Source organism: Orcinus orca, chromosome 15 (assembly GCF_937001465.1).
Source record: "Orcinus orca chromosome 15, mOrcOrc1.1, whole genome shotgun sequence".
Classification (NCBI taxonomy): Eukaryota; Metazoa; Chordata; class Mammalia; order Artiodactyla; family Delphinidae; genus Orcinus; species Orcinus orca.
In genome coordinates this window covers 26,771,874-26,793,648 of record NC_064573.1, presented here as the reverse complement: position 1 = coordinate 26,793,648, position 21,775 = coordinate 26,771,874, and the positions used below count along the sequence as shown (strand labels likewise).

General features: G+C 47.0%; 1 protein-coding gene across 1 annotated transcript in view; it reads right to left on the bottom strand.

The window, feature by feature from the left end:
- Positions 1-21,775, bottom strand: part of LOXHD1 (lipoxygenase homology PLAT domains 1) — a 202,363-nt gene that overhangs the window by 28,919 nt on the left and 151,669 nt on the right. The window contains exons 32-37 of the mRNA XM_049697900.1: positions 15,176-15,384; positions 14,127-14,312; positions 11,236-11,363; positions 4,608-4,725; positions 3,510-3,684; positions 1,755-1,940 (exon numbers count right to left, since the gene is read on the bottom strand). Of these exons, the coding sequence (XP_049553857.1) occupies positions 1,755-1,940; positions 3,510-3,684; positions 4,608-4,725; positions 11,236-11,363; positions 14,127-14,312; positions 15,176-15,384 (1,002 nt within the window). The remainder of the gene's footprint in view (positions 1-1,754; positions 1,941-3,509; positions 3,685-4,607; positions 4,726-11,235; positions 11,364-14,126; positions 14,313-15,175; positions 15,385-21,775) is intronic.

Below are 21,775 nucleotides of genomic sequence, written 5' to 3'. Positions count from 1 at the left end.
TTCCACTTTTCTGGAGAAGTCATTCTCCCCCTGTACCCTGACAATAAATATGTATGGGGGAGAAGAGAGGTAGAGGAAGCTGTCCTCATCTCCTCCTCTTCTTTTTTGACCTGTTGGCACAGTGGCTGGTGAGGGTGCAGAATGGAACTGGCAGGATGGGCTGGTATCCCAGAACAGGCATCAGAAGACCTGAATTTGAGTTTTGGCTGTATCTCTTTCTTGCTGTGTGATTCTGAGTAAGTTGTTCAAACTTCACAGGGCCTCAATATTTCTTGGTTGTAGAAAAGAGAGATAATTCAGTGCTTTTGTTGCAGGAATTCACAAGATTGTTGTAAGGGTCAAATGTTTGTATCTTTCATATTTAACAGAGCACTAGGACCATAGTGAATGCTGTAAATGTTCGCTCAATGAATGACTGAATGCGTACACTGAGATTTGAAAACTGAGAGCTGTGCAAATCTTCATTAGATTATTGCTCTGAAGACTGAGTATTTTCTCTGTGCTTAATAAGAGCTTATCCCATGTTATTGAAAAAATTTTACGGTTTAACCCATGTTAAAGCTGCCAAGTTGGGCTTCATCAGATACCATGACAGACATATTGGTCCTCTGTCAGGATTTGGAAGAAGTAAGGACAAATACAACACTCAGGACGCCTCTGGGCCACTCATGGGGGAAACTCAGGAAAGACTGGAGAAGGATTTGAGTGAATAGCTTTGTTGAGGCCAGTTTCAATGGAAGACAAGAGGGTGAGTTAGAACACACAAATTAAGAAAGTAATGTGTCTAAAGGAGGTGAAATTTAGTATTTAACAACTCTTTTCTAATTATATAATGTGTAACATAAAGACCCAAAGCCAGAAAAAAGTGTTCAGAGTGGCCTGAAGACAACAAAAGGGTAATGAAAAAATTCAGCACAATTACAGATATGATAAAGTATTCCTTAGGTATTTTGAAGTTAAAAATAAATGTCTTGCTTGGCTTGTAGTCTATCCCATCATTCATATTTATAAGTGAATTTGACTAATTTTAGACTAGCTATTATAAATAAACAAACATAATCCTTTATAGAAAATCCATGGGAAGTGAATTTGGTGATGTAGCCCTTCTTTTCTTAATTTTTATATCTGAACTAAGTAGAATTAATGCCCCAACATAACAGAAAATTAAGAGCTACTCAACACCCCAGGGGGCAGGGGGGGCAGGAGGAACTAAAATTTGCCCAGAAACATTGGCTGTTCTAACTGATGGAACAGTCAAAATGGTGGCAATCGGGCCTCCCTGGTGGCGCAGTGGTTAAGAATCCGCCTGCCAGTGCAGGGGAAACAGGTTCAAGCCCTGGTCCGGGAAGATCCCACATGCCGCGGAGCAACTAAGCCCGTGCGCCACAACTACTGAGCCTGCGCTCTAGAGCCCACGAGCCACAACTACTGAGCCCACGTGGCACAACTACTGAAGCCCGTGTGCCTAGAGCCTGTGCTCTGCAACAACATAAGCCACCGCAATGAGAAGCCTGCGCACTACAATGAAGAGTAGCCCCTATTCGCCGCAACTAGAGAAAGCCTGCGCTCAGCAACAAAGACCCAACGCAGTCAAAAATAAATAAATTTAAAAAAAAATGGTGGCAATCAACTGCTTTCGGTTCCCTGTCACCCTGGGGTAGAAGGATCCACGTGCTGCCAGGGAGATGGGGTGGGGCTCAGGTGGAGAGCTGAGGCCTGCCCTCCCTCCCACCCTGACCTTGAGCCTGAGCTACCTTTGTTGTCGTGCCAGACCCTCAGCTTGCAGAGGTGGCCCAGGCTCAGCATGTCGGAAAAGTTGAACGTGTCGGTGCTGTTCCGCTCGAACTTGTTCCAGTTGGCAGACTGCTTCAGGGCCAGGGTCCCGCTGTCCCCATTCTCCCCAAAGATGATGATGAACACATTGGCATCGGTGCCCGCTCCTGGGGTGCACAAGACAAGGGCTCTGGGTGCTGGACTTTGTGAATCATAGCTCTCTTGTTCTGGCCTCACTCTTGGGATCCTGGGAGGAGCCAGGGGGGCACATGGGCAAGTTCAGAGTCATCGAGGCCAGGGGTGAGGTCGGAAAGGGCTGGTCAGTGTCATAGGGCTCCCAGGTCTACAACTCTATCCTTCATCTCACCTCTGTGGCTTGTAAATGCTGTTGGGTTAACTGGGATCCTGGTTACCAAGTATGAATGGTTTGGTACAAGAACTCACCTAGTTTGGGGGAAATACACCCATACTTAAACATGTGTCGTGTAGGCTGGCTTTACAGTTTAGAAATAAACTCCCTCCTGTAAAATGTGAAAGTTCCTTGTTCCCAAATCTGCCTCTGGTTGACATTCTACACTAGAGCTTCACATCATTTGCTTAAGCCAAATAGAGGTACTGACCCCAGCTGAAAAGAAAAGGCTTCTGGGAGAGGTCACTCCTTGAAGATTTTCTGATACACACCCTGTGGTTAAAAATGTAGTTATTGTTTTCTGAGAGCACATCATGAAGGGATGAGGGACTCGAAAACTGTGAACACTTGGAACTTTAAGCGAAGAGAGTGAAGGCTTCACTCTGAGGAGGAAAGGAAGAAGGGAGGTGCCAAAAAAAACTTTGCCAGCTGTCCTGACCCATCATGTATGCCGGAGATGCTTCATTTCTTTGGCTGAATGCTTCTCTGTTGAAATGTAAGCTACCAGGGCCAACAAGGGGCTCTCTCACCAGCCATTTATAAGTAGTGTGAGTGAGTTTGCCAGATTCCTTGCACCAGCTGCTGGGGAACAGGCTTGGTATAGGGGAGGGGAGGCAGGAGGCATTGCTTTCCTCTCAGCTGCTGGCCTTTGAGCTCGCTTGTACTTTTGCTTGGAAGGCCCCTCCTCTGCTGTCCCCTCTGCCTCACCGGCTTCTGTTTGTCTTTCTGGGCCAGACTTTGGCACCACCTCTGGGAAGCAGTTCCATGACCCTTGCCTCTGATCTCAGGCTGGGTAAGGTGCCCTCCTCTGGGTTCCCAGCACCTGTGCCAACTTCTGTCACAGCCTCGCTGTCTTTGCTGCCCTCGAATGTCAGTCACACACGGGCTCAGGGACTTATCCCATCCTAAGACCCCAGGCCAAAGCTGGCACACAGCAGATGGCGGCCAAGCACAGGGATGTGGGAAGGAACCCAGGGGCATCCAAGATGCATGGCACCTGGGTGAGGGGTGTCAGGAGGCAGCAGGAGGACAGAGGGCCTCTGAGCTAATCTCTTGCACCGTTTTCAGAAGTGCTGACCATACGGCCTGGTAACGTTCTCCCTCACTTCCCTGAGGCAGGAAGGACAGGGCCGAGTCAGTCGCTGGGAGGAATACTCTGTTCAGGCAGAAGGTGGCACACTGTGGAAAGGAGCTGGCCTGACTAACTTTTGGAAGGCCATCCAGAGAAAAATGTCTTGACCGGAGCCCAGGACCTGAGCCAGAATGTAAGGAGGGGCAGGGTTAGTGGCAGGTGGGTATAGGAGAAGGGAGGGACCCACTGACTCACCCCGGATGTCACTGGTCTTCACTGAGACGGTATAGGAAGTCCACTCCATCATCTCCTCCCCGTCGATGACGGCACACATCTCACACACCAGGGTCTTCTTGCCCTTCCGCTGGGACAGCCAGTCTCCGTAGTAGAACATGGTCAGGTCTCCAGTGTTCATGTTCTTCAGGAGGATCTGGGGGAGAGAGGCCAGCATGGGAAGACCTCCCTCACCTCTGCCAGCTGCCCACCCGCTATGCAGCCCCCTCATCTGGACCCCCGGGACCCATGATCCCAGGTCTGAGACAAGTTCTTCTGATTTAGACTTGAGGCATGAGGAAAGGGTCCTCTCCAGGAAAAGACCCTGCCCCGCGGGCCTGGCACAGGGTCTGAAGCCCCTGCCATGACTACCCTCACTTGGGGAGTTGGAAATGGGCAATTCGTCTAAATATATTTCCGAGAGGTGCCCATCACTGTGCATGAGAAATGTTTGCTGAATGAATGACAGAAAAACAGACCAACCAAACCACTGTCAACCATAGACCCCGGAACTGTGTACCCAAGCTCGCCAGATTGTCCTTGGTGGGAGCACCCTACTGTCGGCTCAAGAAAAATCTGCTAAAGTCTGGACAGGGGAGCAGAGCCTGAGGGGACTTGGGACAGATGGCCTTTGATGGATGAGGGATGAGAGGATGACTCACAGGGGAGCATTGGCCCAAGATGGAAGAAGAGGCAGCCAGCTAACCGTGATCACAGGGGCACCGGAAGCCTCCTTGCCGTCTGCCTAATGTTCCCACCATTGGAGCCTTGCCGCCCCAGCTCTTGCTCCCCTCTCACCCCTCCCAACTCGCTTCCTCCAGGAAGCCCACACCCTGTCTCTGTCGACAGGGCAGGCTGTATTCCCTGGCAGCTGATCCAGTTTTGACTGGACTCAAATAAATAAAACTAGGTTCTCTGATTAATTCACACCAAAGGGCGTATTGATTATCTGGGCCAGGTCCGCATAACAACACTTTAAGGTGACATTTGCACTTTAACAAGGCCCACTGACAGCCCAAAGGAGCAGGAAGAACGGGTGGGCAGTGGCTGGAAGGGAGGGTGAGGGTCCAGCCATGTTACCCTCTCCAGGAACCACTCGGGCCGGCTGCCCAGGCCATCAATTCGGATCCGCATCTTGGTGAACGGGGCGATGTCCAGAATCTCCATGATGAAGGTGTCATTCTGCTCTCGCTCAAATCTGGGGGTGGAGAGGAGGGGCATGAAGAAGGGAGGCTGGCCATGGTGAGAGGGCGAGGCCATGCCAGAGACCAGATTCAGGGTAAGGAGAGAAGAAGAGGCCTCTCAGCTCCCTGTGACTCCCCACTAGCTTGTCTCTTGCACCCCAGATGTGTTCCCAAAAGACTGAGTTAAGTGAGTTGCTGGTAGATACGGTCCTGATTCAAGAGGTACCAGTTCTGGGTCTTAATCTCATTCTGCTAACCACATGGAACAGTCCCAGCTCCTCTCTGGGACTTGGTTTCCTCATCTGTAGTCTAGGGAAAATGACACTGGCCCGGCAATCTCATAAAACTGTCATGAGGACCAAATGGATGTGAAATCAACTTAAAATGTGAAAAAAATTCCATACCTGCAAGATTTTAAATGAGACTCTATGAGTGACGGGCTGCCACGAATGGTGGGGCAAGTTGTGCACTGCACAACTCTAGGTAGTGTTGTTCACATTTTTCTGTACAGAATATGCATAACTGAAGGCAGTGGCCCTAGGTTGGGAAATACTAGTAATAACTGTAAAATGGCAGTTAACATTGCTTTTGTTGCTATTACTATTTTGCTACCGAATGACCACATCATCTCAGAGACACTCTATCTTTATTTCTTACTGCTCTTCCCACAGTGCTGCATGCAAAATGCGACCATCAGTGCTGACATTGCTCGACTGCTCACTGATTCCAGGTGCTGCTGCTGCTAAGCCCCTGGGGGTAACGCAGGTATCACTGAAGATATGACACTGCATGGCAATTTTATGCTTCCTTGAACAAAACGTACTTTTAAAAACGGAGGCCACAGTCAGTGGGAACTGGGACTGCAAATGCTGCAAACTGAGAACTAACTACCCCTCGTCTTCAAGAGGCCTAATCCCTTTGATAACTTGCTTATGTACACTTTATGATTATTAGACGTAAAAACACTCTCCCAGAAGTCTGCCCTAAGTCCCTCCTGCTCTAGTTTAAACTGTCTGTCCCTCTGGTCACGTGGGAACCGGAAGGTGGTGCTCACAAACTCCCCTATCAAGCTCATCTCACATAGTGGAGATTCTCTCAAATAATCTTTCAACTCATTGATTCCTTACTCTATCAAGCTCATCTCACATAGTGGAGATTCTCTCAAATAATCTTTCAACTCATTGATTCCTTACTCTCGTCAGGTGTATAATTTTGCAGAATAAAGGAACTTTAGAAATCTGTGCTTTGTATTTTTTTTTTTAATTTTCGCCCTTTGAATTTAGCCAAATATCTCCCTTTTATGGAGATTTTATGGTGGGGAACATGTCAAGCTCATCTCAAGCTCATCTCACATAGTGGAGATTCTCTCAAATAATCTTTCAACTCATTGATTCCTTACTCTCGTCAGGTGTATAATTTTGCAGAATAAAGGAACTTTAGAAATCTGTGCTTTGTATTTTTTTTTTTAATTTTCGCCCTTTGAATTTAGCCAAATATCTCCCTTTTATGGAGATTTTATGGTGGGGCACATGTAAGGAAAAAGGGAGAGAGAAATAAGCTTTTCTTTTAGAAAACCAAAGACTGGGTTACAGTTGCCCCCTCACCATCCATTAAAGGCTAAACCCCGATTACACCTGGATGGACCCCTCTCCTCAGGGTAAAAGGCCTGCATCTGAAAGGAAAGCCCCTCATTGGCCCTTCATTCCTCCACAGCTCACCAGCCACATTTTTCCTGCTGCTCCAAGCCCCTCAAGACATCCCAGTTGACACGAGAGAGAGCCACACACTGAGGGCCCCCCCTGGAGAAGTGGTCAGCCTCTGAGTCAGGTCCCCTTGCCTCTGGCTCAGAAGGATGGGGCTGCCGAAGTGGCCCTGGCTTTGTCCTGCTCATCCACCTGAAGGAGCTCGGCAGCTTTAGCTGCCCCTCACTCCCTTCCTGTCAGCCCTTCTTTCTGTTCTCCACCCCATCAAAGGCTGTCCTTGGGAAACGGCCTAGCGCCCGCTCACTCACCAGTCTCTGTGATGGAGGACAGCCTAAGGCTAACCAAACCTGAAGACTTAGGCTGGAAGGGCCAGTATTTAATGGAAAAGTTTTAGACATTGTTAAGAAGCTGGGGAAGATTTATGGGTAGGGAGCCTGGGGAGGGGGTGGCTGGAAGATAGGGAAGAAGGTTATGGGGTTCAAAGCCAGCCTCCCTGGGGCAGCTGCTCAGGCACTTTGCCTCTGTGCATCTTAGAGGTAGGGCTGGGGCTCCTGGAGTTGGCTGGGATCAGAGGCTCACCTGTAGCTTCATGTTAGACCCAGCTTCTTCCAGTACCAATGGCCATCTAGCCCATGCTGCATCCCACAGCAACTGGGGGCAGCTCTGTCCCTCTAAGGACAGCATTGGCCAACCCTTAATAAGTCGGTCCCAGCTCTGTCCCAAGAGCCAATTGTTTAATTGTCAACAGTTTGGCCAACCTCAGTGCCTCTACTGTCTCCCTTCCCCAGGCCCTTGCAGTAGCCACCAGACCTCTGTTCTCCAGGCCCGAAGTGCTCATCAGCACAATGTTAGAGAATAAGTTTGCGTTGTTTTAAGCCACTAGGTTTGTAGTAAATTTTTATCATAACCTCGGGAAACTAATACAGACCCAAGTGGCAAGAATGTGCACTTCGGGACTGTAGGGGGTGCAGATGAGAGACCCAGCACAGAGAGAACTCCAGGCTTTGGTGAATAGCAGCAGGACTGCCTCAGCGGTGGTGTAGGTGTCCACAGGTGCTGATGTGACTGAGGGGTAAAAGGCAGAGCCCACAGGCCCTGGCTCCTCTGAACTGGGCTCCTCAGGGACCAATAAGATCATTGAACTTGCTGCCCAGCAGGGAGCTGCATCAACCCGTCTGCAACCATATCTCATGAGCATTCTTGCCCTGGTTTGAGAGTAGATCAAAGTTAAAGAAATCTCAAACAGATTCTAAATCTCTACCATCCTCAAATGCCATGATCAGGCCCAGCACATGTTCGAATCTTCCAGTGTCCTTTTAAAGGGCAGCCTCTGAGTTGAAGATGATGTGTCAAGAGGGGTCACCCAGCAGTGGGTGCTAGGACTTTCCAACTGCCTGATCTTTCAAAGGCACCGGTCCCTGGAACTCAGCCCGCTTGCCTCTTCTCTCAGACTACCACCATTCCCACTCAGCCCTGAGACCTCCCTCCAAGCCTGACCAACTCCAGGAGCCTCCCCACCAGCTCCCCTGCCCAGGAAGTCCCCAAAGACGGGCCCTTTCCACTCTCAGAGCTTTATCACTAACCAGGCAGTGTGAGATCTAAGTGAGAAAGATATGAAGGAAAGATTCAAAACTTACAAGCTATTACAAGCTAAGGCCAAGCCACCGTCACTAGTGGCTCCCAAATGCCTCCTGAAGTGGCAATTGGAAAGCCATCCGGGCTCTGCCCTCCGTTAGCATTCTCTTGAGCTGAGTCTCTTTTCATCTTCTTTGCACTAAGGGTTAGTGGAAGCCAGGGGGCCATCCAGAAGGGCAAAGCCAACAGAACTCTGAGAATCTGGTTTGCTTCCAGACCAAAGAATTTCCCAGTTCCTGGTGTCTCCACTGGGCCTAGGAATGATTCCTTACAGGCACTTACTTCCCTCTAGAGAAAAACCACATCTATTTGCCTAAAAATAGCCCCTACATCCATTAGAAACTAATTGCCTCAAGTTCCACTGTTAGACAGTCATTCCTTGGGTTTAAGCATTACCTTTTGAGGGCATCATTTTTTTGAATGCCACATGCATTCACGACCATCTCACTGTGAATTAATTTACCAGAACAGTTTCCCCCAAAGTGGCAAGATGACAAGTTGGGAACTTTAGCTGGGGAGTGGGGTTGAGGGAATTGCTATCAAATTTGGCCTCTGGGTATAGCATTTTACAACAGGGGCGCTGCAGCAGGCAAACCTACACAATGCTTTCTGTGTGACACATGCACGTTTCTGCCTCCATCCTGGTCACATGCCATTTCTTGGGAAAGGCTCCCTTGCACAACACTAAACTGTGTGCACGACACAAGCCCAGTGGGTCTTACAATCCAAGTCCCTGAGTCAAGATGCTGACCCCTATAATGAGGATTCCAAGACACAGGCCGAACTTCGGGCCACTTGCAAATACAATGAAGCAAAATATGTCTTGGGTAAGAGCCCTGAGCTTGCCCTCCAGAATAATTAAGAAATGATGGCCCTCTTCAAAGAATAAATCTTAATTTGGAAAACCAAAATTCTTTAACAAGGTGCCTCGAAGCATTTGCAATATGGTATAATTTTCAAGCAACATTTTTGGAATTTAGATACTACCAGAAAGGAGGTATCTATCTTTCCCACCAGCAACTGTGTCTGCGTGTGTCTATAAAATAAGGTGGAACGTAGGCGTGGGATAATTAATCCGAGAAATTCCAGGAATCTGGGGGCGGGGTGGAGACTAGGGTCAAAGTATAGCGGTAAATATTGTGAGAGATTGAAGATACAAACAGACACTGGCTAGACCAGAGATGATAACAGAACTCTGACCCACCACCTCTGCAGCAGCAGTCATCCCAGGCAGCCAGACTGCAGCCTCACCAGCAGTGGGCCCATGATGGTCAGGATGCGGGGAGTGACTGCCAGCTTCCCTGATTTGCCCCCTCTCCCAACTCAAGACAATCAGAGAAACCCAGATACGTTCCCCAATTCAATCACATAAGATGCCTGATTCTAGGTAGCTCCCCTTCAGCTTCGCCATGCCCCCAGTAATGCTACACTCTGAAGCTTTGCCAGAGTCCTGACAGCCTTAGCCTCTGCCAAACAAAGAGATGGTGGCTCACACCCTTGCTATAGCCAGCTCTAAAGAAATAGCCTCTGTTCTCACTCGGCCTTCGTTTATTTCCACACTTTCAGGAGTTCGAATCTCAGCTCGCCTGCTTACTACCTGAGTGACTTTGAGGAGTTACTTCACCTTTCTGTGTCTCAGGCACCTTATTGGTTGTGAGTTAATATATCTTTAAAAAGCACTTACAAGGGTGCCTGGCAGGGAGCAGGTGCTCATTGAATGTTAGCCATTGTTACAATCATCATCAGGGGAGAATTGGTCACGGGAGAATTCCAGGAGGAAACAGGAGTTGCATAATGAGAGTGTAGAAGTGCTAAGAGAAGACAGGCAAAAACTGCTCATCAGACCCCCAGGCACGAGCTGCGTAAGATGAGCAGAGTTCCCGCTCTCGTGAACGGCTCTGTCCGTGGGAAGAAACCTGTGCCTGGCTCCCAAGAGCTTCAGCATTGTCCTCACCATCCTCACCACCGCCACCATCCAGAAGTACTTACTGAGGCCTGCAGGCAAGGCCAGAGTCAGGAGCTGTGAGGGCTCAGAAAGGAGGCTTCTCTGGATCCTGCCCTCCAGCCTGGGGAGGCAGCAGTGTGGTCTCAGGGGTGAGTGGCTGTGGATGGGTTTTAGAAATCCTAGGCTTGGGCTCTGAGTCTCTCCCCTCTGATGCTTAAGATATCAGGGGTCAGGGATGGTTTGGGGGACGATGGCTGAACACAGAAAACCAAACAAAACCCAGGACCAAGCTGAGGATTTGCCGGAAGGCGCAGACAGGAATCATTACAAGAGGTTCACCTTTATTGCCATTACTAATAACTATCTTAAGAGGCAGTAGAACCTAATGCTTAAGACTGGGGCCACCTGGGTGCAGTGCCCAGTGCCATAGCTTACTGGCTCTGGGACCTTGAGCAACATGACTTGACCCTGCTGTGCCTCAGTTTTCTTACCTATAGAATGGGGATGATAATAATGGTCCTCATAGAGTTGTAGGGAAGACTAGGTGTATCAGTACATTCAAAGGGCTTAGAAAAATGTCCAGCACAAAATAAGCCCACATCAGTGTCCATGCTGTTGCTGTGGTTCCCTCAGGTGTTAAGCATTGTGAGTTTGAGCATCTTCTCTTCCCGGTTGTACAGTTTCTCCAATGTCTGAGACAGTGTCTGACATAGGTGTTCAACTGTTTTTTAATATTTTAAAAATTATTTTAGCCTTTTTGTAATCATTTTGAACTTGCAGGCAAGTTGCAAAATAGAACAGGGTTTCTGTGTTCCCTTCACCCAGCTTCCCCTGATGTGAACAGGCTACATTACTACTATACAAAGAATGAAAGCAGGAGATACACAATGACACAACGCTATCAACTAACACAGACCTTACAGTAAACATCTTTGAGTGACAGAAGGAAAGAAGGAAAGGCAGAAGGTAGGAAGGAAGGAGTGCTATGGGTTGAGGTGATCAAGGTAGGCTTCCTGGAGGAGGTGGATTTGAGCTAGCCCTTGAAACAGAAGGGTCTTGAGACAGAGAGAGTGGATGAAGAGCTTTCCAGGAGGGAGAAATCACACAGAGGCATGGAGGCCCCAGGGGATGAGAGGAGAGTGAGGGAAGCAGTCTATTTAAAGGCAGGATGGGGCTGGATGGTGGAGGATTGGGTGTGTGGAGGGGCAAAGGGGCAAGGGGCACAGGCCACCTCCAGATACCTGGCCTTCTTTTTGTCCAGCTGCACCTCCTCTGTGCTGCCGTTGGTGCCGTAGAGGGTCATAAAGATGTTGGAGTCGGTGCCACCACCAACCACGTCGCCCGTCCACACCGTCATTTCATAGAGCACCTGCCACGAGAGGGATGTGGGTCCTGGGCATTGGGCTCAACCGTTAACCCCACGGATTTGCCTCCTTCTCACTGGGGCAAGACAACACGCCCTCCAAGCTCCATGGCTCTGAAAAGAGGTCTCCCCCTAATCAACTGTAAATGTCTGGAGAGCAAGAGCTAGGCCTTGTTACTGTCTGTGTCCCTGGCTGTGTCCAGTTCAGTGCTGGAGAGGAGTTCAGTTTCTGATAGAGAACGTGCGCAGTAGGAATATGACCAAGAGCCCCAGCATTAACCAATTTCTTTGTCAGTAGAATCCCAACCTAAGTCTGTTCATCCCAGCAGCGTGTGTTGGGCAGACAGTGGCTTTTGGAGCCATGCAGGGCGCCACTTGAGTCCCATGCTAACTGTTGACCTGGGCAGAGGCCCCACCTTCTCCAGCCTCTGCTTCCTCCTCCATAAAATAGGGATAAGCACTTTGTAGAGTTGCGAGAGCTACAGACACGTCGCCTTGGGGATGGTTGTGGGGGACCCCCTCCTTCCTGCTGCAGCCAGCACACACCCTGCACATCGGTGAGTGGGAAGCGTGCCCAGTCTGATGGTTCAGGGACTTCTGCCTCCATTCACTTGTGAAGTGGGACAGCCGCCTATTGTACGTGGTTTTCACTTTAGATTGGAATTTTGCCCTTTTGCCTGAGGTTTGCTCCAAAGAGGACGTATTCCCTTTGTCTCTGCTGGAGGCGGAGGGAGCAGCCTACTCCTCCGAGGATGGTGCCCTCACCGAGGCCCCTGCCTTGGCTCCTCCAAGAGGCAGCCTCGTGTCAAGAGGGGCCATCTTCACCCCTGACCTGGAAGGTTCTCTGGTCCTGGCTTCTTACTCCACGCCTCTCACCAGGTGCCCAAGGACTAGCAATTAGGTCTCGAAGGTTCCGGAGAGGCTTGCACACGTGGCCACGGATGTGCCAGGCTGAGCATCTCCTCTGCATATACCTGTACCCGGCCCTTCCCTTCCCCAGTGGCTGCTGTCACTCGTGCAGGCGCTAGGTCCCCATCACCCAGGTGCTTTCGGACTCATAACCCAAGTTATTCATGGCAGTGATGTTGTGTCTTTTCAAGCAGCATCTAGAATCTTCACCACGCTACTGCAAGGTTCGAAGTAGTATTTCAGGCCTGGCCAGGAGGACATGTTTGCCAAGGGGGTCATTGAAGAGCACCTTGCTTTACCAGGAAAATCCTCTTAGACCACCTAACAAGGGCATTTGTGATGGGCACGGAGCTATCAGAAATGAAAGCAGAAGCCCGACACTATTTTGCTCTAATCCAGCAGACATAGAAACAGAATGATCAAAGTGAGTGCTTTGTGGCCCCATGGAGACTGTCCCTTTAAGGCTGATCTCTCCAGACTCCTGTGTTCTCTGTGTCCATCTTTCTCTCCTTTATGCAGACACATCTCTTTTTTATGTCATAGGTGTGTTTCCAGAAAGAGACACAGAAACAGAGCTTTTGTAATTCCAGTCTCATATCAGATGTCTTGGGGAGGTGGCCAGTCCAAAGAGCCCTACAGTTCTTTGTTAAGTGACAAACGTGTGTTCTTTTGTAACATGAATAACTGGGGTGTGGGTCTGGATTTCCACAGACTAAAGAGCTCAGAGGGAGATGCAGCTGTACCGAGCGGGGTGTGCGTATGCGCTGGGAGTGACACACACACACACACACACCCACGTGCCTGCTGGGAATTGGGTCAGGACGGAGGTCCGTGGATGAATTGTGTGCTCTCCTGCACTGACCGTCTGGCCACAGATGGAGATGGCTGAGCAAGGGAGGGGGTATCGATGCCGTAGAAAGTTCTGCTCTCTGGCTGTCAAGCAGGGGATGGGCAGGCATCCACACTCCTGCCTGGCAAGAGTTTTAGAGCCCATAACTCAGCCCTTCGTTCTGTTTCCATATACTATATAGGCAGGGCATGCTCAGGCCCAGAGCGATTTCTCCTTACCTTTGTGTGACGGCTTCTGACCTAAATCTAGTAGTGCATTGGTTTGGATTCAGGAATAGAGATGAGGGCTGGGACCTTCCATTTACCCCACAGCTTTTCAGAGAGAAAGGGAACCTGCAGGGTCATGTGACACAGAGGCCTCTGCGCCACCAGCTGGCCACGTTTCCTTGGGGCCCAGTACCCAGGCATCCTGCTTCCTGCCTGACACCGACCTGGGACTTTATACAACTTGTCCCAGGTCCTTTGGCTAGTTAGAGGTGGAGATGGGACAGGAGCTTAGAGCACCTGCCTTCCAGCTTTTTCCCCTTAAGGGGGTCTTATGCAGACAGCACTCACTACACTATGAGACCCAGAGGCTCACAGTCTCCCAAATGCCATCTGTCCTCATGACTGGCCTACTGGTGTTGTTGCGGCATCCTTTGGAGAATAATGACTCTGCATGTCTGTGTAGAGCAGGCAAAGCTTTTCTGGACTGTTCATGGTGTCATTAGTTCTCATCAAGATCTTACATGGAACAGGATGGAAAGCATTATTTCCATGTGCTGTATGAGAAAACCAAGGCCTGGAGAGGCCAGATGACTTGTGCAACGTTACAGAGCTGCAGACAAGAAGAGACTTGATTCTCTTGGCTCCTAGCAAAGTGGGTCTGGCTGCTATATAGGGCTGCAGCCCCTGCCAGTGCCCCAGGGATGAGTCTGCTGCTTCTCTCACTTCCATTTCCCCTGCTGCTCGCCCACCTCAGCCTGCACTGCCCTTAGCCACACAATGCACACACACAGGTGCCCTCTATACCTTCACCCCGATGTTCACCACCATGGCATCCAGGAGGTCAAAGACACGGGAGGTGACTCCATCTCCTCGGTCCTTGGCGAGCCAGCAATTGCAGCGCAACGTGTACTTGGTGCCCTGGGTGGGCACAGCCAAGCATAGCTCCTCCACCAGCCAGCAGCTCTCGGGGGAGGCCCCGTCGTGGCCCAGCTAGGAGGGGACACACAGGGGCCATGAGGACAGGGCACAACTGGGAAAGAAGCCCTCCCTGCTCAGGGTCCGCTTCCCCACTCTTCTGCCTCCTCCCTCAGCATTGCCTTCCAACGTGCTTCACACTCACCGACCAGAGTCCCTCCCGTGAAGGTGGAGAGATTTTGCAGATGTAATTAAAGTCTCTAGTCAGGTGACTTTGAATTAATCGAAAGATTATTCTAGGTGGGCCTGACCTCATTAGGCGAGCCCTTTAAAAGAGGGTCTAGACGTCAGAGATGGAAGAAGTCAGAGAGATTTGAAGCAGAAGAGATCTTCTCTGAATGGCTTTGAAGAAACAAACTGCCTTATTTTGGAGAGGGTCACGTGGCAGGGAATGCAGGCAGCCTCTGGCCTTGGTCCTACAACTACAAGGAAACAGATTCCTCCAACAGCCATTGAGCTTGGGACAGGACCCCAAGTCTCAGATGAGACCCCAGCCGTGGCAGCAACTTGATTTCAGCCCAGTGAGACCTTGAGAAGAGGATCCAGCTAACTCACCCCTGGACTTCCGACTCAGGACACTGTGAGATAATACATTTGTGTGGCCTTAAGTTATTAAGTTTGTAGTAATTTGTTACACAGCGATAAAAAACGAATACACAGGCATCCCCAATGGGTGGCTGGAAAACGGACCTGGAGGGGCAGGTGATGCAACCAAGGTCACCCAGCTAGTTGATGGCAGGGGCCAGGAGCTCTTCCTCCGCTGCCTGTTTTGAGTGGGGTTCAGGTCGGGCCCACTCACCCTCCCACCTGTGTACTGGTCAGTTCCTTCCTTCCTTCCCTAGGGGTGGTCACCATCCCGAGGCCCTAGGGCCCAGCACCTCTATTTTCTTGATAACGCCCACATCCAAGCCTGCAACATAGAACTCCTCCACTGAGCCGCAGCTGAAGCCCTTCTTCCCTCGGGGATAGTCCAGCCAGATGCGGTTACTGCGCTCGTCATCCTCTCCGATCAGGAAGATGAAGGCCCGGCTGTCGGTGGCTGCATCCTTCTGCTTCCCCGTGGTGACTGACACATAGTAGGGAATAACTGCAAGAGATCATGGGAGCCCAGCCTCATCACGGGCCACGTGGACCAGGGTAGGCTCAGACACTTGGAAATGACCTCTGGAGGCACTGGTCTCAGCTCCCTGCCTCTGAGACAAAGTACAACAGAGCTTTTCAGACTGGCAAGTATCTACCCTCCAAGGACTGAGGGAGCTAGTAACTCCCAAGAGAAGATCAAAGAGAGCATCGTTGCCACATCTAAAAGCCCTGTTGACCAATTATCTTAGTTGCACCTAGCACTCCCATGTGAAGTGGGGTGAGAACGATAATGGCTAGCCAAGTACAGGGGTTAGATGCCCGAAAAGCTTATCATAGATAAGAAAAGCTTATCACAGCAAAAATGAGGTTGGCAAAAGCAAGGTCTCACGGAAAGTAGGAATTTAGGGAAGATAATACAATAGCATTTATATATGTAACCTGGTAAATGAAAGTTCTAGAAGGAACTCATTTCCAAAACAATCCAGATCAAACAGCATAAAAACTTGCTCAGGTAGTATGGCATAGAGTTCTAGTTGCCCAGCCAGTTTCCATTCTCCTTGCAGCTAGGGGTGGTCATGATATATAAGATGTCGGGAAATTTCTTTTAAAGGGTCTGACTCAACTGGGAGGAGCATCTTTTTGCCCCTCACCCTTCCATTCATTCTGCTTGGAATGTGGATGTGATGTCTGGAGCTCCAGCTCCAAGTCATCTTGGAACCATGGGCAACCTTTAGGATGGAAGCCACTTGTAAGATTGCCAGAGTGGTCAGGTTGAAAGAGCCTAGGTCCCTGAATTCACTGGGGCTGCTATATCATTCTCAACTGCTTCTCTTTGAATTTTTATGTGTAAGAAAAGAAAAATTCCTTGTTCATTTAAGCCATTATCTTTAGGTCTCTTGTTACTTGCAGTTACTAACTGAAACAGGTTGGAAAACCTTCTCCTGGCTCATCTTCCTCAACAGCTAGGGAGACACTGCCCTGGGGTAGTAGATGTTAGGTTGTGCAATCTGTAGCCCTTTGAAAAATTTCCAGACTAGACCTTCCTGGCTGGAATTACCTGCATTGTTTTCTGCCCATGGCTGCATTTCATCTTTACAAGGAGAGCCCCACTGGCCTTTCCACAGTTGATCATCGTGCTTAATTAAGGAGAAGCACTTTCTTGTGGGTCCTGTCTAAGAAGGTAGAGTATAAAAAGATTGGCTCTCTGCCCAATCCTATCCCACAGACCCTCCATGTGGTCTTCTGGAGAAAAATATAGTGGTTGACATGCTCTTATATCTAAGAGAACTGAGCAGAAAAGCAGTGGATTTAAATGTCCAACAGAAAAATATACAACTGCCTTATCTCAAAAATCTGGTTGGAAAAAATGAACTTCTCAGGGGATTACAATATTGTTTTAAGAAGCAGGAAAAAACTGAAGCTAAAAGAGTGACTTGTCCAAGGCCACACATTTTCTTGTCAGAGCCAGAAATGGAACTTAAATCTCCAAAAAACCAGCTCAGGACTTCTTCCCACCGCCCCCCCCTCACCCCGCCACTGCTCATGCCTAAAATTTGCATGGCTGAGTCCTAAACAACATACAAGGAATTCTCATTGCTGCTCTTGATTTCTGTCTCATGAGAATTGTCCTAGGCTCTCTGGGCTGAAACTATTTCTTGGCAGTCTGGGTGAGGGCAGAGTTTAGGATGATACCCTCCTGGTGGTAGATGAGCAGATTAAGGATATCATCATCCTAACTTCTCTTAGCCTTTGTTTCCCCATCTGTAAAGGAGGCTAATTGCTGGCCTCTGTAAACAGAATTAATAAACAAAAACGTCAATCAACTAGAGTCTGGAGACCAGAAGGGGGAGCTCTCACTCCCTATGATCATGGCAGTGTCCAACAGGAACAAGAAAGACTCCACTTCTTTCCTGGCAACAACTCAGTCAATGAAAAGTCCTGGACTCTTTGTTTACTACAACTCTCCCAACTGCCTTTTCCAAGAGTTCTTCTCCCTTGCTCTGTGGGGACTTGCAGGTAGTTTGCCAGGGTTGCAGACTCCGAATTGCAATTCTCTGCTGATTCCAAAAAACCCATTTTGCTAGAGAAATAACTGGCAGTCTATTTGTTTTAGGTCAACATTTTGGTGGCCCGTACAGGGATCCAGAGAAGAGCCCCGACAGGTCTGGGGCTGGTGAGCAAACAGGTGAGATACTCACGATTGAGCCCATTGTGCCCACTGCTTTTCTTGTCAACCCTGGAGTTTGAAGGTATGTCTTTCTCCTGGATCTGAGCTCATACTCTCTTTGCATTTGAAGCTTTCCAGGCTTTATCTGGGATCTATTTTCAGGTTTTGTCCTTTCTGGTTAAGGCCTTGTTCTGTATACGAGCACTCATTTGCCACCTTGGTCAGATTTTGAGATCAGACTCTTTCAACTGAAACTGGTTAGGTTTCAGCCTGTTCCCTTTGGAACGGGGGCTGTTTCATTGCAACTGTGCTGTTTCAACCTTTGACCCATTCCTTTGGAGTAGGGGTTGTTCTATGAGAAGTGGGCTGAGAAGCCTTTGGCCTGGCTCCTCTAGGACCAACCTGTTCCCTTAGAACTTGCTAGTGTTAGGCCTGCAGTTCCTTTGCAAGCTGTTTGAGATATTTGAACTGTTTAAGCTATTGAACTGAGTTGTTTAAAATGTAAGATGGTTGAGTTTTTTAATCTTTTAAAAAATTATTCTTTTACTCTATAGAAAAACCTCTGAGAAATAGGATCCCAGTTATCTAAATATTTTGAGGGCACCCCTACAGGGAATCTGGTCAATTTTATGTGTAAAAACCTCAGCTCTTCCTCATACACATTTCTAACTAAATGGATCTACCTGACCAAAGGCAATATAGAATATTAACGGCCAAATGGAACTTCTGAAATCCCCAAACTGAATTTTTTTTAAACCAAACTGGAATACAATAGTGCTAAAATTTCTAGAACTGAATGGAATGTGTATTTAGATTGGTACTTTGAGGCTTCCAAACATTATCATAAGCCTAAAATTGCCTCTCTGCAAGTGAGCCTTTTGTAAGTAGCAGTATAGATGGGTCTTGTATTTAATCCAATCAGCCACCCTATGTCTTTTGATTGGTGCATTTAATCCATTGACATTTAAAATGATTATCGATAGCTATGTCATTTTGTTACTTGTTTCCTGTTTTTTTTGTAGTTCTTTGTTCTTTTCTTCTTCTTTTTAGTTTCTTCCCTTTCGGTTTGATGATTTGCTTGTGTTCCTTTCTCTCTCGTTTTTTGTGTATCTATTGTAGGTTTTTGATTTATGGTTATCTTGGGGTTTGTATATGTTGACCCATAACTATATCTACTTTGTTTTAAACTGGTAGTCTTTTAAGTTCAAATACTGCCTAAGAGATCTACATTTTTTTTACTCCCCTCCCCCATGTTTTGTGTTTTTGATGTCATATTTTATATCTTCATGTCTATCTTTTATCTATTATAGTTATAGAATTTATTTGCCTTTCCTAGTGGGATTTTTCCTTTCCTAGAAGTTCTTACTTCTTGTTGCAGCTTTGTTTTTTTTAAACATCATTATTGGACTATAATTGCTCTACAATGGTGTGCTAGTTTCCACTTTATAACAAAGTGAATCAGCTATACATACACATATATCCCCATACCTCCTCCCTCTTGGGTCTCCTTCCCATGTCTCCCTCCTACCCTCCCTATCCCACCCCTCTAGGTGGTCACAAAGCACTGAGCTCATCTCCCTGTGCTATGCGGCTGCTTCCCACTAGCTATCTATTTTACATTTGGTAGTGTATATAGGTCCATGCCACTCTCTCACTTCGTCCCAGCTTACCCTTCCCCCTCCTCATGTCCTCAGGTCCATTCTCTACGTCTGCGTCTTTATTCCTGTCCGGCCCATAGGTTCTTTAGAACCATTTTTTTTTTTTTTTAGATTCCATAAATATGTGTTAGCATACAGTATTTGTTTTTCTCTTTCTGACTTACTTCACTGTGTATGACAGACTCTAGGTCCACCCACCTCACTACAAATAACTCAATTTCATTTCTTTTTATGGCTGAGTAATATTCCATTGTACACATGTGCCACATCTTCTTTGCCCATTCATCTGTCAATGAACACTTAGGTTGCTTCCATGTCCTGGCTTTTGTAAATAGAGCTGCTATGAGCATTGTGGTACATGACTTGTTTTGAATTATGATTTTCTCAGGGTATGTGCCCAGTAGTGGGATTGCTGGGTCATATGGTAATTCTATTTTTAGTTTTCTAAGGAACCTCCATACTGTTCTCCATAGTGGCTGTATCAATTTATATTCCCACCAACAATGCAAGAGGGTTCCCTTTTCTCCACACCCCCTTCAGCATTTGTTTTTTGTAGATTTTCTGATGATGCCTATTCTAACTGTGAGGTGATACCTCATTGTAGTTTTTCTGATGTAGATTTTCTGATGATGCCCATTCTAACTGTGAGGTGATACCTCATTGTAGTTTTGATTTGCAATTCTCTAATAATTAGTGACGTTGAGCATCTTTTCATGTGCCTCTTGGCCATCTGTATGTCTTCTTTGGAGAAATGTCTATTTAGGTCTTCTGCCCATTTTTGGATTGGGTTGTTTGTTTCTTTAATATTGAGCTGCATGAGCTGTTTGTATATTTTGGAGATTAATCCTTTGTCTGCTGATTCATGTGCAAATATTTTCTCACACTCTGAGGGCCGTCTTTTCGTCTTGTTTATGGTTTCCTTTGCTGTGCAAAGCTTTGAACTTTCATTAGGTCCCATTTGTTTATTTTTGTTTTTATTTCCATTACTCTAGGAGGTGGATCAAAAAAGATCTTGCTGTGATTTATGTCAAAGAGTGTTCTTTCTATGTTTTCCTCTAAGAGTTTTATAGTCCCCGGCCTTACATTTAGGTCTCGAATCCATTTTGAGTTTATTTTTGTGTATGGTGTTAGGGAGTGTTCTAATTTCATTCTTTTATATGTAGCTTTCCAGTTTTCCCAGCACCACTTATTGAAGAGACTGTCTTTTCTCCATTGTATATCCTTGCCTCCTTTGTCATAGATTAGTTGACCATAGGTGTGTGGGTTTATCTCTGGGCTTTCTATCTTGTTCCATTGATCTATGTTTCTGTTTTTGTGCCAGTACCATATTGTCTTGATTACTGTAGCTTTATAGTATAGCCTGAAGTCAGGGAGTCTGATTCCTCCAGCTCCATTTTTTTCCCTCAAGACTGCTTTGGCTATTCGGGGTCTTTTGTGTCTCCATACAAATTTTAAGATTTTTTGTTCTACTTCGGTAAAAAATGCCATTGGTAATTTGATAGGGATTGCATTGAATCTGTAGATTGCTTTGTGTAGTATAGTCATTTTCACAATATTGATTCTCGCATTCCACGAACATGGTATATCTCTCCACCTGTTGGTATTATCTTTAATTTCTTTCATCAGTGTCTTATAGTTTTCTGCATACAGGTTTTTGTTTCCCTAGGTAGGTTTGTTCCTAGGTATTTCATTCTTTTTGTTGCAATGGTAAATGGGAGTGTTTCCATAATTTCTCTTTCAGATTTTTCATCATTAGTGTATAGGAATGCAAGAGATTTCTGTGCATTAATTTTCTATCCTGCAACTTTACCAAATTCATTGATTAGCTCTAGTAGTTTTCTGGTGGCATTTTTAGGATTCTCTATGTATAGTATTATGTCAACTGAAAACAGTGACAATTTCACTTCTTCTTTCCCAATTTGTATTCCTTTTATTTCTTTTTCTTCTCTGAGTGCCGTGGCTAGGACTTCCAAAACTATGTTGAATAGTAGTGGTGAGAGTGGACATCCTTGTCTTCCTCCTGATCTTAGAGGAAATGCTTTCAGTTTTTCACCATTGAGAATGATGTTTTCTGTGGTGTTGTCATATATGGCCTTTATCATGTTGAGGTAGGTTCCCTCTATGCACACTTTCTGGAGAGTTTTTATCATAAATGGGTGTTGAATTTTGTCAAAAAGCTTTTTCTGCATCTATTGAGATGATCATATGGTTTTTATTCTTCAATTTGTTAATATGGTGTATCACGTTGATTGATTTGTGTATATTGAAGAATCCTTGCATCCCTGGGATAAATCCCACTTGGTCATGGTGTATGATCCTTTTAATGTGTTGTTGGATTCTGTTTGCTAGTATTTTATTGAGGATTTTTGCATCTATATTCATCAGTGATATTGGTCTGTAATTTTCTTTTTTTGTTATATCTTTGTCTAGTTTTGGTATCAGGGTGATGGTGGCCTGATAGAATGAGTTTGGGAGTGTTCCTTCCTCTGCAATTTTTTGGAAGAGTTTGAGAAGGATGGGTTTTAGCTCTTGTCTAAATGTTTGATAGAATTCACCTGTGAAGCCATCTG